Source organism: Athene cunicularia (genome assembly GCF_003259725.1).
Source record: "Athene cunicularia isolate RWA chromosome 7 unlocalized genomic scaffold, athCun1 chr7_part1, whole genome shotgun sequence".
Classification (NCBI taxonomy): Eukaryota; Metazoa; Chordata; class Aves; order Strigiformes; family Strigidae; genus Athene; species Athene cunicularia.
In genome coordinates, this window is record NW_020799107.1 from 16710956 (window position 1) to 16728838 (window position 17883).

Consider the following 17883-nt stretch of genomic DNA (forward strand, 5'->3'; position numbering starts at 1 on the left):
ATCCCACCCTACCCATTCTGTAGTAATGGTTCAGTCCTTATGACACAGATAAGCCACAAACTTGGACGATTCCTGCATAATCTGCTAAAGGGTCCACTGCTTTTGAAGCTTTTTATAATTGCAAAAACCACTTGCCATTTTCCTTCCTGAAAACTATCCCAGAGTTTTGCTGAGGTGGGGTGGCTGCCATCCCTATATTACTTATAGCTGTAGATGGAACAATTTTTGTCCGTATGACATCCATGTAACAGTACAAGTGATTTAACTTGCATCTCCTCTCAGCCTATGAGAACTGAGACAAGGGTTTGATCCAGAGACTTTGTAAAATTGCTGGATTTTTTAAAGAACAAAGGCATGAAATAACTATCATGTCTGTATAGCTAGTATTTTACCTGAATAGTAATTTTATCAATAGCCAAATTGCTCTTTCCCATTTTAGCCAAATTGCTTTTTCCTATTTGTTTGGAGTAGAAAGACTTTTAACTACAATTTATCAGCCACATTATACTCTTCCCAGATCTGCTTTTGGGTTATGGCTGCAGCTCGTCAGATACAGAAAATCAGGAAAGCTTATTTCAGGAAAGTAATGCGAATGGATATAGGCTGGTTTGACTGTACATCTGTAGGAGAACTGAACACCCGAATTTCTGAGTAAGTAATCTAGAAAAACATATGCCACAGAGAACACTTTACACTTCCTTCCAAACATAACAGAATGGCAATAACTAGGCATTTGACAAACACCTTCTAAGAATATAAAATACAGCTATGTTCCTGGGAGCAGGGACCAGTCTGATTATCTCCCCCACCTTTGAACTGAGTGTCATAACTTTTAAGCCACTATTATTTCCTTTTTGTGCCTTAACTGTCAGTAAATGAGGATTTTTTTGGTTGGGTTTTGGGGTGGTGGGTATTTTTTGCCAGCTTGTCCTATCCTTCCCTTCTCCTCCCAGTCCTTTCAGAGTGATCTGTAATTTGGCCGCTAGTGCCACACTCCCTGAGGCTGGAGATGTGGGTTTGAACTAACTCTCACTTTCCAGACAAGAAAATTACATTATGAGCACACTTTGCTTTTGCTAGCTTTTAAAAGAAAAGAGTGAGCCTCGCTTAATCTTGCCAAAGAAGGTACAAGCACCTACCTTTAGAAAGGGACCCAAGGTAGACGAAGAAACCTTCTTATCCCGAGTAAACATCTAGCCCTGAGAAAAGCATAGTTTAAGGCTTGCTTCTTTTGGTAGTGGTTCCTGTTTACAGGCTGAAGGCAGCTGCGGGGTGAATATGCCGACTCTAGATGGCTCCCTGTTCTCAGTCGTGCCTGCATTAATTGTAGTCAAATTTGTGGAAGATTTTTTTCTGTAAAGGAGATTTTGTTTGCCTTTACTTACTGCCCAGTGGTATCTATGACCTTCTGTCGTGTTCTTTTTATGAAGAATAAATGCCAAGTGTAAGTCACTGTGAAGAGTTTCTCTGGCAAAAAAAAAAAAAAAAAAAAGGACTGAGCTCATATTTGTCTAATAAATAACACTTAGTTCCCTGGTTTTATGAGCAACATTTTCCTGTTCTTACAAAGAGCTTCCTGACTGCAAAAAACCCTATCCAGAACAAATATAAACATGTTCTTCAAATCAACACTCCTAAATGTTTCAGTAGAGGACTGTAATTTTACCTGATATATGAATGAGTTGACAACTTTGCACTTTAAACCTCAACCCCACTTGCTCCCATTTATTCCAGGATTTCCCAGTTCTTCTACTCTCAGGGCTGGGGTAGTAGCCAAGAGTGGCAGAAATATTATGACTGTTTGGCTTTAAGACAGTTTTTGTGTGTTGGCAATGCATAAGAGAAAATAAATTAACTGCAGCTGCCTAGGGGTCAAATGATGTTAACCGCTGCACCACTGTCCCCCATGTGATAGAGCTGTCATGTTTTCCCACTGCCTCCAGTGTTAAAGTGGCCCTCCTCAGTTTTCCCACTCTTCCTCTCATTTAGAGAACAAACTACCTGATAGGCTGGGGAGAAGAACCAGGAGGTCATGGAAAGTGGAACTAGAAGAGAGTTATAGCCTTCCTCCCTTTTCCTGCCCCCTCAGCAAGGTGATATGGTACATTCTCAGTGCCCCATGATGGGAGGAATGTCATATCAGCTATACTGTTTTTCCATTATCAGATAGATGCATCCAGCTGGGATGTCTCTGCCCTCTCCATTGAATCAGCTGGGGCACAGGTAGTAAGAAGCAGCTAGTGAATGAGTCTGCTGGCAGAATGACTTTTCCTAGGAAAAGACAATATAATCTCTGAGTATTCATGTGTAAAAGTCTTCTGCCATTATAAAGGCACCAGAGTTTCTCAGTGTAGCCCAGGATTTCTGGAAGGGGTGATGGTGGAAAGCATAGGGGTGAGGAAGGGACCTCTCCAAGGGAAAGCAACTAATGCAAATGTGGCCAAGGCCTGCAACACAAACAAAAGATATGCTCACTAATCTTCTATTGGATTTTTTTTTTTCCAGTGATGTTAACAAAATTAATGAGGCTATTGCTGACCAAGCAGCAATCTTTATCCAGCGCTTAACCACCTTTGTGTGTGGATTCCTACTGGGGTTTGTCAGTGGCTGGAAATTAACCTTGGTTATCATAGCAGTCAGCCCTCTGCTTGGGGTTGGAGCAGCTATCTATGGCTTGGTAAGTGAATTGTGAGAGGTTCATGTTCAGGTGTTGGTAAAAGACTATTACACCCCTTTAAAGTCAAGAGAGGCAGATTATGGTCACAGCAGCACCAGGGGTGGAGGCAGGGGGAAGGCAGGCTTTGCTCCCGCTTTGCTTATTCTGATTCCCAGAATAATGTATCCTGCTTCTAAGATGAGAGAGTAAGCATAACTTCTACTGGGTCCTGTGGATGGATATTAAGGTTGCTGAGATCAGAATCTGGCCTACACATTCTTTCTATTACTACACACCTGGTTTAGATGGTCAGTAGACATGGGGCTCAATCATCTCTATGTAGATTAGGCACTTTTAGAGATGAACAAGTTTTGGAGCTATAAAATAGTTGAAAACAACTACTCAAACTTACCTCAAGCTGTCCCTGCTCCTGGAAGCTACTGTGTCCCCTCCCAGTTGCTCCTGTTCTGCTTCTCCATCGGCTCCCTACAAACTCCGGGTCACTGTGCAGAGAAAGGACAGTGAAGAGGAAAACTTTGGTATCTTCTGCCTTTTCACCTCCTCTCCCACGCTCAGCTGGGCTGGGCAGTTCCTGCTCTTCCTCTGCACTCTCTCATACTCTGCTCTTTGGTTTTGTTCAGCCCTTTGCGTATCTCACTTCTACCATGCCAGGAAGTTTGCTGTGCTTTTGCTATCAAACTTCTAATGTAACTGACTAATTTCTCATCTTCCTGCTCTCCTTTAGCAACTTATACTGGCTGTAAGTAGATGACATGAATAATGACTCAGTGTGAAGTAGGAGAGCAGAATCCTGGAAGTGAATTAAATAAACTCCAAAATGCCTCTTTCCTTCATCTGCAATTCCTTTCTGAGCTCATTCCCCTTTATGTTTGTAATTTCCCCCCTTTCCATTCTTATTTCTCTGTCTCTTTCTCTTTCCTTTCACATACCCACTGTTAAGTGTTTCCTCCTTACAACCTTTCCAGCCCAAGTCCTTGTTTTTTACCATAAAGAAAACAGACTGAAGGTCAATCTAGTCTGGTTTCCTGTCTCCAAAAGTGGCTAATAGATGCCTGGGCTAGGGTATTTGAAGAGAGAAAGCAAATAATGACACTTTACAGTTTCTAGTGGTATGTCATTCCCAAGCCAATGTGATACCTTCATGCAGAGTTGTACATGACTAGATTTTATTCTGTTAATTTGAGCATTTTCTTGAGCCTAGGTCAGTTTTGAGCATCCAGTGTGCTCTGAGCTGCTGTATAGGGACCTATTTGTTGCCAGCCTAAGAAACAAAGCACAGTGGTGGGCAACATCTGTTTGCATCCTTCTCCATCAGTATCATTCTTCTTCCTGAAGCTGGGCTCTGCCACAGTGTCTAAAGGGCTGCTTTTGCCCCTTAAGCTCTCCCTTTCTCCCACCATGTAAAGACCCTCAGTCTGCAACCTACTTAAGTCCTGTTAGCAGCAGGGAGGGAGGGAAGGAAGGAAGGAAGGAAGGAAGGAGGTGGGGAGGGAAAGCAGGTGGTGTCAGTGTTTCTTTCTAGCTACCTGGAGCAGAGCTGTTGATCAAGGGGATAACTATTCTGCGAAAGATGTCACAGAGGTATATGCCCTAATATTGGAAGACAGAAGTCTGTGAGTGTGCAGAATACCTAGTAAAAGCCTGTTCAGAGTGGAGGAGGTGACCTCATGCAGAGCAGACCTCGCAGTGTGACAGCCAGCACTGCTTACTGCTGTCCTTGTCTTTATCTACAGTTCAGGTTTAACCAGCATTTCTTACGCTTTTGTAGGCTGTGGCAAAACTAACAGGCCGAGAATTAAAGGCTTATGCAAAAGCTGGAGCTGTGGCTGATGAAGTGCTCTCATCCATCAGAACAGTGGCTGCTTTTGGTGGGGAGAAGAAAGAAGTTGAAAGGTTTGTTTGGACAAATTGCAAGGTCTCTGATTTCTTTTTCCTGTAGCAACGTAATGTTGTAATTCACTTCAGAGTCATGGCAGTTAGTCTCCAAATTCTACAACAATGAGCATCTGTTAGCTTTGAGAATTACGTGCAGGCATGTTACAGAAATCTAGGTTTCATATAACATTACATACGCAAAACCAGTTTCATAATTTAGTCAAGCAGTGAAATAAAGCATCAGCAATACTATCTTCAGGTCATTCCCACTAGCAGGAACATACTGTCAAGTTTTCCCATTGTATGTACATTGTATGATATATCACTTTTGCAGCACATCTGAAAACTTTGCGTACTTTCAAGCTAAATAAGAGAAGTAGTTCCAGCAAGACATAATGATTTGATGGTGTTAAACTGCTAATTTCTTTTAAATTCATTCAAAACATAACATGGGTGTAGGACATGCTCAAATCCTGTGTCAGTCTGCTAAAACCCCAGGCCCCCTGGCAAGGTATCTGCAGTGAGTGTGGCTTTTCTTGTCCTTATTACACTAGAACTTTCAGGGATTACATGATCTATGAGCACTGATGGTTTCAGCAGTGGTGTCTCACTTCAGACTGAGAGGTATCAACCTTATGCGGACCCTCTGTTGACTGTAGCACAGCTGGCCATTGAAGATGCCTCATTTTGTTGGTCTTTGCTCATTGTGAATTTTATATCAAATGATTTTCATCCCCCTTTTTTTTTTTCTTCTATTTCTACAGATATGATAAGAATCTGGTGTTTGCTCAGCACTGGGGAATTAGAAAAGGAATAATAATGGGATTATTCACTGGTTACATGTGGCTTATAATTTTCCTGTGTTATGCATTAGCCTTCTGGTATGGCTCTAAACTTGTACTTGAAGAAGAAGAGTATTCACCTGGCACTCTTCTGCAGGTACCTATTATAGCTTGATGCAAGTTTTCTGGACTGTTTCTTAAAACATTAATTCTGGAACACATATTTGTAATGTTCTGGTATCTGGTTGCTTAGTGGTAACAAACACTGTGTCTTTTAAAGATCATGACTAAGTTTAGGTATGAAAGCATCTGGCAAAATTGGATAAGATTTTAAAAAAATCTGTTTATTTTACAGTTTTGAAATGCTGCTTACAGTGGTTAGAATAATACTTTCGTTTGAGAGCCTACTACACAATTGACAGAGGCCTGAAACTAGCTTTCCCATTTTGTGGGTCAGCATGTGACTTCTGAGTATTGGCTTCTCTAAAGAACTTGTTTTGTGATGGAAAACACTAATGTGGTAAAGAGAAACCTAACCAAAGAAAGTTTTATGAAATCTAACCTCTCTCTCATGAACAGTTTCTGTTCCTTTGAATCACCATTTTCTGTTGCTAATTGCCTATCCAGCTCTGTAGATGACAAAGAAGATGTAAACATATATGCTAATAAAAGCACACATGGCTGTGGCTCCTGCAGCGTGTACAAAAACCATATTAACCTGCAAGGCACTCATGCATCCACTTCTGCATAGTAGATGCTATAGATACTGATGACCTAAATGCAATAAAACCAACATCGACACATATTTTGGTCACTTGCTTTAAGCCAGGACTGCCCAAATGGCAGGCTCCAGTCCAGACCTAGAGTAAATTTTCCCTGAGCCTTGTTTAAGTTTTGGGTGTTCTGATGAGACATCTATTTTTGCTCCTTCTCTGCCTGTTGCACTCCATGAGAGTTCCCAACCACCACCAGCATGCAGAGCAAAACTTCCTGCTAAATGGAGCTTGGTAAATTACTCTGAGAACATTATAAAATCATGGAATCATAGACTGGTTTGGGTTGGAAGGGACCTTCAAGATCATCTAGTTCCAACCCCCTGCCATGGGCAGGGACACCTTCCACTATCCCAGGTTGCTCAAAGCCCCGTCCAACCTGGCCTTGAACACTGTCAGGGAGGGGGCAGCCACAGCTGCTCTGGGCAACCTGTGCCAGTGTCTCACCACCCTCACAGTGAAGAATTTCTTCCTTATACCTCATCTAAACCTACCTACCCTCTGTCAGTTTAAAACTGTTACCCCTCATCCTATCTCTTCAGTCCCTGATAAGGAGTCCCTCCCCATCTTTCCTGTAGCCCCCTTTAAGTACTGGAAAAATGAATCATTCTGTTCAAAGAGGATGTCCCTCACAGGAAATCATTTGCAACTGATCTTGACATCAGTAGTTGATACAAGGTAGTGCTGTGAAAAACAAAGTAAGCAATTTCCTTGCCTTGCAAATGATAATATAGTTCAGTGCTTCCAAATGACAAATAGCAAACAGCGGGGAGATACACTGAATCTGAAAAATAGGTGCCAATGGAGAGACTCTCCCTTATGCTCCCCTTCCTATCTCAGTTTCCAGTCATCTTCCTTGTTCCCTCCTGTTTTCTACCATACACTCCTAGTCTGGCAGGGAGGAGGAGGGGAGGATTTAAATATGCTTTTCCTGGTCTTTGAAAAAATGGTCATACACCAGTCATACTGCATTGAGATAAACCAAGCATTGCCTTTCCTTCTATCAGATGTACAGAACCTGCTCCCTTATGTTTGTGATGGATTCTGACATGCCTATAAGCTACTTGCTTTGGCACCTGTTCACACAAGAGTATTTGTTTGTAGTAAAGCTGAGTATGAACTTATGGCATGATCTGTGCATCACAGTGCAGATGTTTGCAGTGCACAGTATGTGTACATTAGAGTTTTCCACTTTAGCTATAGGGTTGTTCTCAATAAATATCACTATGGTGCAAGGGACAACAGAGTCCTGTGTACTTTTATTTCTTTCTCAACAGTAGTGTTTCCTTATACACTTTGCTTATTTATCCTGACTACTGTTTGTGTTGTATTCAAAAGGCTGAGTCCTTGGTTGCTTCTTAGCAGAATTCTCAGGTATTGCCAGACTACAACAAAGGATTACATACCAGTTCTACTAATGCTCAGAGTGAATGTTCAAATTATCAGCCACAACAAATCAAAGAATGGACCATAAGCCTACAACAAAGACATCATCTAAATATTTATAATATGTTCTGACAAACCACCTCTGTAACTGAGAAACTAAGGAGGAATAAACCAGAGTAAATTCTAGGAAAAAAAATGTTTATTTTGACAAACACACCCTGGTATATTAGCACTGAGAAGAATAAGCTATATTTACAATACAGTGCAGCTCACTCCTTATTGTAAGAATAGACAATGAATGAATTTGCATGTACCAAGCCTTTATCTTTTGATGTTCACCATCTTCTAGTGTCCTGTTCCTTGAAGCCCTTGTCTCTTATCAGAATTGTCAACTTTTTCAGCCTTGGATACTTCCTGTCTACACTTAAGAACCTTGATAAAAACCCCTTCATAGGGAGTGAAGCATTAGCAGCAGTTAGGAAATCTTGGACAAATGCTTTTGGCATTTTGGTTGATGTGCTACAGCTTCACTTGCCTCTCATCTGCAAGGCCAGACTCCAAGGCTGAATTCTTGAAAGTGTCTTCTGATATTCAATACTCCATCCAGCTGCCTTTATCATCTGTTGGTTCTTCCAGGAAGAGTGGATGCTGTTGCTCATTTTGTCTCATGTTGTCTTAGGCTTAGATCAAAAGGGGATCCTAGGGGTTTTCAGCAGAGGGTCACTAGTGAGTAACTCTTCCCTTTGGTTCATGGAAAAGGACTTGAAAGAGTGAGCATATTGGGTATGTGCTACCTGCAGAAACTGTCTACCTGTGCTTATAAAATAATCTCACCTCAATAGTGGTTTATCCAATGCTGGTAGCAACCCTTACAGTTAATTTCTGTGTGAAATAGAGAAAAAATATTCTCTGTAGCTGGGACCTGGTCCAGAAGTATGTTTTTCAAGTATTGGAGGAGACAGGAACTGCAATATACAAAAGTTGTAATACAGTGTTCAGGCTATTTTTCTGTTTTTGAATTGTTGTTGCCTCACATCTGTTTACTGGTAAAAGTCATCTCCAAAATAATCTACCAGCCACCAACGTTCAGTTCCAGCCCTTATTTCAAGTCACAGGTACTGAGTGAAATTTAAGTGGCTTAAAAACACAGCAGTGGTACTCAGTAAATAGCTGGGTGCACATGTTTTTAAAGATAAATTGCGAAAGACAGTGAAAATCCCTTCTAAGATGCATTTATTTGCTTTTTGTGGGCTAATTATGCTCATACAGTGAATCACTGCAGCTCAGCTCTTGCACGAGAAGTCATTAAGCCACTGTAGTTTGATTTGTCTAAGCTCTAAACTGTAATAAAATGTGATGTCATATTTTGTTAATTTCTTCTTCCACTTCAGGTTTTTTTTGGTGTTTTAGTAGGAGCTTTAAATCTTGGACAGGCATCTCCATGTCTGGAAGCCTTTGCCACTGGCCGTGGGGCTGCAGCAAACATTTTTGAGACAATAGATAAAGTAAGTAATGCATTTCTAAGCTCTGTCACTTTGTAGTGGAAAAATAATTAAATAAGCCTCAAGTGATAGTAGCTTAATCTACTGTGTAAATGAGGAAAAATTGAATGCAATTAAAAAAAAAATGACTGTGCAATAGAAATGTCTAGTGGCATGCACACAGGCTTGGAGACAGGGTTGAACAGATTTCTTAAGTGGCCTGTTCCTGAATAATGAAGCTTTACCTCAGCTACTGCTGCTTCTCACTCCCATTTCCCCTTATGTACAATTACTGATCAATGCTGGCCCATGGTAAGTGTACAGGCAAGCAGTAATAGTCACCTTGAAGCCAAACTTGCAGCAAGAATCTAGCTCCCAGCCTCCAGATAGCATCAACAGATGTGCTTCTTACTGGCATTAGTGACGAAAGTGGCCTCTGTCACCTGTCCCAGAGCTACTCTGAGTTAAAATGGGACCAAAGGAACACAGGTACTGGTCACACAGCCGTCAGAAATGTTAATCACAATATTGTCTAGATAGATATTTCAAAGAAGGTTGTACGAGAAAGTCGAGAGCCACTGGCATTTACTCATGAGGATTCTTTTCTGTATCTGTATAAATTTAGTGGTTGGCAAAATACTGCTTATTTCTTAGCAGTATGTAGTATCTTTGGTCATTGACAAGCTTTACTGTGCTAAAAGCTGTGTAAACACATTAAGATGCTGCTTGTCTTTTACAGAGCACATAAAGGTAGATAAAGAAGGCTAGAAGGACTGTGGTAAAGCTAATGGACTTTTTAGTAACCCTTCAATGTTCTGTAATAACAAGATCACATATGCCTTATAAATGAACTTCATAAGCTAATGCTCTAAGATAAACTGAAAAAGAGATGAATAAGAGAAGTGGTGTATAGGAAAAAAATTTAAAAGTACAAATTGCTGCAACAGTAAGAATTATTAACAAAATTCAAAATAAGGCTGAGTCAGATAACCTTAGGGTAAAGAAAGTAAACTAAAGTGAGATTTCATCTGTCTAGACAAAGGGTGAAAAAATTAGATCCATCTACTTGCTGCAGTTGTAGATTTGTGCTTAGACAGAAAAAGCACAGCTCTGCTCTCATACAGACTTTTTTCTGGCACTAAAATGATAACCATGCTGAGGTTACCATTTGCATCATCAGTGAAACTTTTCTTCATATCTTAGTATCTGAATTTAAGTAAGATATATTTCTAAAGAGGAACCAATCTTGTAGCTGTTCTTAACATCTTAGAAAATACACGTTTCTCGTATTAAAATTCCCTTCAATCTCTTAGGCTACATAATAAATCATGCACGTTTCAGTTATCAAATATTGGGGGTGTTACAGTTTTAATTCACTCTGTATTCCATGCTTCAAAAATGCTTCAAAAATGTATCCTTAAAAAACTTTGGGATTTCTTTGGGATTTCTCAAATTATTTTTAGTTCTCTGCTCATGTCTAGCAGTCCACAGTACCCAAGGCCTGTCCAAAAGTATGTGAGATCCAAATCACTTCATGTGAAAACTTCAAATCATGATTCCAGCTCTTAGGACTGGGTGTGCAAGGATGAATGTTTTAAATGCAAAGTGGTGAAGTGTGCAGATTTTCAGCAATTAATTGGTTGTTCAGTGCTGTAGGAGAATGTTTATATGAGTGAAGTAGTGTCATTTTACTCCTGAGAAGCTGGCTAAATTAACCTAGTCACAATGCCTCACTCAGTCAGCTATTCTGTTCCAGCAAAAACTAGCTGAGTGGTTGACTGTGGTAGTTGCAGTAAGCCTAAAATGAGAAGAGGGTGCATTCTTCTTGCCCATACTACCCACTGGTGACAACTCCCCCATCACTTTGGCCTTCAATTTCATGTCCCTTGCTTGCTAGCCCTGAGACAGAGCTGTCTGCTGGCTCAGTGCAGCCAAGTGCTGTTCAAACAGAAGTACCATGGCGTTGTATGTTATTGAGAATATTTGTGTACTGCAACAGTATTGGCTGTTTAACAGCAAATAAATAATGCAATAAATTCTGTCCTAGAAACCGGCCATTGACTGCATGTCAGAAGATGGCTACAAGCTGGATAAACTACGAGGTGAAATTGAATTTCATAATGTAACATTCTATTATCCCTCCAGACCAGATGTAAAGGTAATTATTCTGTGAATATATTTACTATAAAAATCCAAAATATCACAGTTCTGTCAGCAATTTCTAGATTTCCAGTCGAGTTTGTTTTCCAGAAGTCCAGACTCTCTGTTTAAAAGTAGACTAAACAATTGTTCTATTAAAGGATTCTTCTACTTACCATTCTGTGTAGTTTACCATTCTGACATATCCATTGCCATACATATTCCTTGCTGCTGAACATACACTCACAGGAATTTCAGACAAATTCACCTGCATACAGCTTCTCTTACAATCAGTTATGCACTTGTATCAACGTGTGCTAGAATAGGACACAAAATAATAAACTGAATGGTGCAAGGAGATTTTATAAACTCTTCCATTTGCAGGGGATGTGCCATGTGCCCCATTAAAATTCTGGGAAAAGGTACAGGAGCATTGGATGTATACCCCATTATTTCTCTATTATGTGTTTGAATTGAGAAATTTTCCTTGGAAAAGCATATTATTGGACAAGAAAATGAGTGCTATTGCTTCTAAACAGAAGCATAAAAAGTAATAGATTTTTCTAGGTAATTTCACTGTTACATTCTTAATATTTATGCTTTAACAGGCACTCATAATACATGTACAGTGTTCTTTAAAGGGGATTTATTGCAAAATTCTCCAATGGTAGTAACTTGACTAGTTCATAATGATGAACAACAGGGTGAAAGATCAAAATCTGCCTGACTGTCATGGAAAACAGTGTTCTGCATTTATAAATTTCTTCAAACAATGTAAAAAAACTTGGCTTTCTTTTCTGTCTTCATAATATTTTTCTGAATTTTGTAAAACCGCTTTGAATCTCCATTTTAAGATACAGAATATACCAACTTAGTTGTATGACTGTGAGAGAATTAGAATGGATAGATTCTGTTTCTTTTTTTTGTTCCTCTCCAGATTTTGGATAACCTTAATATAGTTATTAAATCAGGGGAAACAACAGCTTTTGTTGGAGCGAGTGGAGCTGGAAAAAGTACAGTAATACAGCTCATCCAGCGTTTCTATGACCCCACTGATGGCATGGTGAGTGTACTAGCCTAGAATGTGTTTCTCTAGCCTTGGGGACTTGAAAGAATGCCATGGTTTCTTCTCCAAGGTGGGAAAGAAGACTCCTCTAACATTTTTTTTTTTTTTTTTTTTTTAAATGAGTGAAAGATCCTCTTCTGCATTTCAGGGGAATACTGAACACTCTTATTAAAAAATAATTATGTGAAAGAGAAAAGCTGTTAAAAGAAAATAAAAATTCAGTGCTAAATCTGAGTAAAAATTATACCTATAGATGCAAAAATTCAGGAGTAACAAATAATTTTCCATTCTGGAAAACACAATATTGAACATTTAATCATTAGACCATAACATTGCTTTAGTATATGCAATTACCATTTAGTAATGGATTGGCTAAGAATTCACAGTCTCGTTCCATTTATGTGTTCCTAGCCAGTACAAATCACATACACAGTGACCTATATTTGAATGTATGAAAGATAAAGAACCAATTTATTGTAAACATATAATTGTAATTTTGATGATTACTTTCCTCCTAGTTTTATTTTTGAGACCAAGCAAAAAGAGGTATTGTGAAATAAAATAAAAAAGCACATCTCCTAGACCCAAGAACTAGTGTATACAACTACCACTGCAATGCATTCTTTTATGTTTGAAAGCTGTTTCTTACACTGATCATTAGAAACATAATACCACAGGTCCTTCATTTCACCCTGTCTTTGCTTTTGAACTGGAGGGGATAATGTCCTTGACTTTTTTTTTTTTTTTTCATACATGTTTAATTGGCTTCTGTAGATTACCGTCGATGGCCATGACATTCGATCTCTTAATATCCAGTGGCTGCGCTCACAGATTGGTATTGTTGAACAAGAGCCAGTGCTGTTTGCCACCACGATTGCAGAGAACATTCGCTATGGTTGGGATGAAGCTACCATGGAAGACATAATCAAAGCTGCCAAACAGGCCAATGCTTATAATTTCATCATGGATTTGCCCCAGGTATGCTGTACCTTATAAAATGTTTGGCAGATTTTGATGGAAAAATAGATAATCCTTTTGTCCCTCCCTCTATGCAGCCATTTGTGCTCAGGTGGAAGGACAGAAGTTTATAATATTATAGATAGTAGACAGCAACCTTTCCTTTGACTAGAGTTAACTAGGTCTTACTATGTGTATGCCACCAAGTTAAAAAAAAATTAAAAAATGAAATCATTAGTTCCTCAGGAAACATATGCACAGCATTCAATATCATGGTAAAAATCATAGTATGATTTTAAAATACTTATTTTTCATGCTATGGAGATCTGTTTCTGCTCAGGCCAAAAGATTTAGAACCCAGACTCTCACTAGCCTGCATATGCTTTTGAGCAGTCTGTATTGATCCTCACAATTTCGCCTCCTTGTGTGAGCTCTCTAAGTTAGCTGAAAGTTCCCTCTTCCCCAGTTCCTTTCCCTTATGATGACAGGGCTCTGATCAATCCTACGGTGTCTTCCTTACAAAGTCTGTATTTGATAGTACTGGGCTGTTTACTTTTCTGGAGTGTTATTTTGCCAAGTAGCCTCTGAAAGGGACATGTTACAGCATGAAACTGATAAGATTCAAGTACCTTTAACTAATGTCAGTACATACTTTTTAGCCTCAGTCAATGCTTCCAGGAAACTCTTCATATCAAAGCTGTGTAAAGGCTCCTGTTTATTTCCTGGAAATGGAGGAATGAGCAAGACTTAACTGTAGGTGAATATAATTAACCTGGCTCTCGAGATGCTAGGCTTCATGTGTTTATTTAATTCTCTATCTGAACCCAATGACACCAGAGTGTGATGTCCATGAATCACAGACACAGTTTTCATGAGTCACAGGCCATCAGCAGAGAAGTCCAGCTCTATGGAAATTTTGCTATTGAGTCATTTGATGGAGAGTGGGAGGTGTTTCCTCTCCATTTCAGCTTTTGCCAATATAGTAGTTTTGAGCCAAACCAGAACATTTCACCTTTCTATCAGTACATAGTTTTGGCTTGGGGTTGGAACCCCAGTTCAGGCAAAATTGTATTATTCATTATGAAGGAAGTTATTACCTTCAGCTCTCCTTTGATTCTGATGCACTCACAATGTTTTTGTCTTTCAAAGACAATACATTTTTAAATCCACTCTCAGGACAAATCTTTTTACATTTTCACATTTTACCAATGTCTTCACCAGAAACTTAACAGGCCTTTTTGTTACCTGTTTCATTTTCTTTTTTTTCCTTCACACAGCAATTTGACACTCATGTTGGAGAGGGTGGAAGCCAGATGAGTGGAGGTCAAAAACAGAGGATAGCTATTGCTCGAGCTCTTGTGCGAAACCCAAAAATCCTGCTACTGGATATGGCCACATCAGCACTTGATAATGAAAGTGAAGCTACTGTCCAAGAAGCACTTCATAAGGTTTGCTATAGCATAGCATAAATCAGACTTAAAAGGGCAGAAATTATTTTTAATGCACTCTGCAGAGGGTGCTGCTGAATTGCAACAAAACAGTGAGAAGCTTTTCTTAATGTCTGTTTTATATGCACAAGTAGAACCTTAGTATTATTGACAGAAAATAATTTTTTCTTACATTGGGACAATAACAGAAATCTATGGCTCCCTTTGCTCAGAAACAGACGCTCACCTATGGGCTATGGATGGAGTTACAGTCAAAGTCAGTTGAAACCAGTAGAAAGACTCCTGCTGATTTGACCAAACTTTAGATCACATAGCGCTGGTTCCAAGCATTTTTGTTTGCTGTCCTGGGAATGGGGCTGTTGTTGTTCCCTGTCAGGCTCGCCTTGGCCGCACAGCAATCTCAATAGCTCATCGCCAGTCAGCGATCAAAGCTGCCGACGTCATCATTGGGTTTGAGCATGGAAGGGCTGTGGAGAGAGGAACTCACGAGGAACTCCTAAAGAGGAAAGGGGTTTATTTCATGTTGGTGACCTTGCAAAGCAAAGGAGACACAGCACTCAATAGAGAAGCAACAGAATGTAAGCGGGTTTTTTTTGTTTTATAAAATGATGTAAAATTCCACAGAATGCAGATTTTTTTTTTTTTTAATGAGGGGTAGTTGCTTCTTTATTTTTTCTTCCTCCTTTATGGCTAAATTTTAGCATTCATAGAAGCAATATATTGATTGCCCTGACCAAAGCGTTTTTACTGCATATGCACTGATTGACCTTCCTAATATAGATCTGCCCTGAAACATTAACCCTGACCTGCAATACCCATAATTTTGTAACACCATTTAGTGCTGACAGTCCACTCCTGCTGCATTTGAAATGCAAGGAAATTACAGAATATGCTGAAACCTCCCTATTTATTTTACTAGAGGCAAATTTGAATCAGAGCTTCTGGAAGTGGAGGTCTAATAGAATGATCTGTTTTATTTTTGTAAAGCATCATACCTTGGATATGATTATCTTAAGAGGAACAATAACAGTGCTAAAATAGGGAAACAAGTGAGATGGTCCTTGGGTTAATATTCAGTTAACTTCATCATGTCAAATACAAATATAAAATTTGTGGTACATGCAGGTTGAGAAGCATGGTTGTACTACATTCCTTGCCTTCTACAAAGTATTACAGTTATGACTTAGAGACACTGCACTTTTTTGCAGATCCACAGTGGACTTTGTATTCAATTTTTGCAGACACTAAAAAGCTTTATCCACTGTATTTTACAGCAGCAGAAAATAACGTTGTTGAGCCAAGTCTTGAGAAATTCCAGTCATTCAGCAGAGGAAGCTATCAGGCCAGTTTGCGGTGAGTCTTAAAAATTATTGTAAATCTCAATATGTTTCCAGAATGCTATACTTTGTCCCAGTATTCCAGAACCCCTGTAGGGCCAATGAATCACTTCTCTGTGTGTTGTGTAAAAGGGGGTGGAAGGGCTGCAAGGATTTTTCTAAGACAGAGTTCACTTGGAAAGAAATAGCTTGGGTAATACATTACTGATTGAAGGCCCATGGATAAATAGCATGACTCTCAATTTTACTTCCCTTTCTATGCATAGTAGCTTCTCTCCAATTCTGGTCTATTGTGTTAATGTTCCATGTTTAATGCTACCATACAGCCATATATTTGCATTACCTATTGCACTTTCAGTCCAGTCACTTGAAAAAATACTTGCTCTGCAATTACTTGAGAAATCAATGCAATTTACAAGGACATTTTTATTATGGCTTTTACTTGGTGAACGTTAAAGCATTTTACAAGCCAGATTGTCTTGTAGCTAGGCACTTATTATTTCTTTCAGGCAAACCCATGTCAGATATATGCAAATGAATATGTCTCCTACATTACAGGGTTTTGTCAGGGATAGAGGTGGCTTGTGTTAGCATCCTATTTTTGCTGGACTGAATTCCTTTATAGTCATAACGATGGATTGATTTGATGTCTTAATAGCTTGTGCAAATGTGGTAGGATACACCACAATTTTACTTAACAAATACACAGTGCAGGGTACATATAAGACCATGTCTGAGTGGGACTGGAATATGATTCTGAAAATTATTTGTCCCTGTAGTGGGATATTTCCTTCTCAAGAAATTGAGAGAACATAGAAAAAAAAAAAAGTTTGAGGTATTCCTATTATTTGCTTCAGTGAATCCTGATTTAGTTGGTATGAAAACCACACCTGCTTTGCAAGAAATGTGTTACTGAGCTGGGAAGAACAGACCATTTCTGTCCTTTTACAGAGCTTCACTTCGGCAGCGCTCTAGATCTCAGCTCTCTAATGTGGTCCCTGACCCTCCATTATCCATCACAAGAGATCATGCAGAGTCTATGTACCTTATGCCTTCTTATGGAGAAGATGATGGAAAAGCAAAAAAGGTCCAGTCCAAGAATTTGTTACTAAATTTTCAACTGAACAGGTTATATTACTCGGTAATGATAACCTGTAGATATGTACCTCTGTTATAGGGGTTGTTGGCAGATATGTCTTCTTGGTTTGATCTTTCTCTTTACTTAAACAAAACCACAGCTTCAGTTCTTATCCTCTGTATAAAGCCTAGGCTGCTTTTGATGGCTCTTATGCTTAATGGTCCATAGAGAATTTCTAGCAGAGCATGACCTGTTGGTAAGTTGATATACGTTGTAGATTGAATTGAAAAAGACGTATTCATAAAAGTTGACAAAAAGCAAAATGCTCAGTTTGTGAAATGTAATAGCCACTCAGTAATGCAAATGACACTGCCTCTTGTTTGATAAAGAGTAAATTTACTTTCATCTCAAAATCATCTGGACACTTGAGTAAAGAGACCCTCACTGCAACTCAACTTAAAGTCCTTTCACTGACAGTGTCTTTGTGAAATCAACTAGCATAGAAAGTAAGGACAGCAGGTCTTAAAATTATGCTGAATATGTACGAATATAGACAGTGGGTTTCCAAAGTGCTTATGAAGATCCTTGCAGCAGTTTGCATGCCTATGGTTGTTCAGTGCAGAAAGCAGCAGTTAGAAGTCACTGTTGTTGTTATTGCTAAGCCTATTCTGTGGATAAAGAGAGGACTTCAGTGCTGTCACTCTGGCACTGGTTCAGAAGGAAGAGAAAATGCAAGATGCTTCCACCCATTCATCCTTGCACATTTCCAGCAGATGAGTCTTCCCAGGTCTGTTTTGTCTGGGAATTTCCAACGATATGAACTGAGGGCGATGAGCAGGGCTCAGCACACTGAGTGTTACAAAAATTGTGCACAAATCAAACTG

General features: G+C 39.3%; 2 protein-coding genes across 3 annotated transcripts in view; one reads left to right on the plus strand and one right to left on the minus strand.

Annotated features, from left to right (window-relative positions):
• Positions 1-1277, minus strand: part of DHRS9 (dehydrogenase/reductase 9) — a 28341-nt gene extending 27064 nt beyond the window's left edge. For both annotated transcript variants that reach the window (XM_026852710.1, XM_026852711.1), the window contains exon 1: positions 1140-1277. The gene's annotated coding sequence lies outside the window, so the exon portion shown is untranslated. The remainder of the gene's footprint in view (positions 1-1139) is intronic.
• Positions 1-17883, plus strand: part of ABCB11 (ATP binding cassette subfamily B member 11) — a 50289-nt gene that overhangs the window by 15814 nt on the left and 16592 nt on the right. The window contains exons 8-19 of the mRNA XM_026852706.1: positions 518-651; positions 2506-2677; positions 4446-4570; positions 5317-5491; positions 8885-8998; positions 11022-11132; positions 12051-12176; positions 12954-13157; positions 14414-14584; positions 14961-15162; positions 15859-15937; positions 16873-17008. Of these exons, the coding sequence (XP_026708507.1) occupies positions 518-651; positions 2506-2677; positions 4446-4570; positions 5317-5491; positions 8885-8998; positions 11022-11132; positions 12051-12176; positions 12954-13157; positions 14414-14584; positions 14961-15162; positions 15859-15937; positions 16873-17008 (1749 nt within the window). The remainder of the gene's footprint in view (positions 1-517; positions 652-2505; positions 2678-4445; positions 4571-5316; positions 5492-8884; positions 8999-11021; positions 11133-12050; positions 12177-12953; positions 13158-14413; positions 14585-14960; positions 15163-15858; positions 15938-16872; positions 17009-17883) is intronic.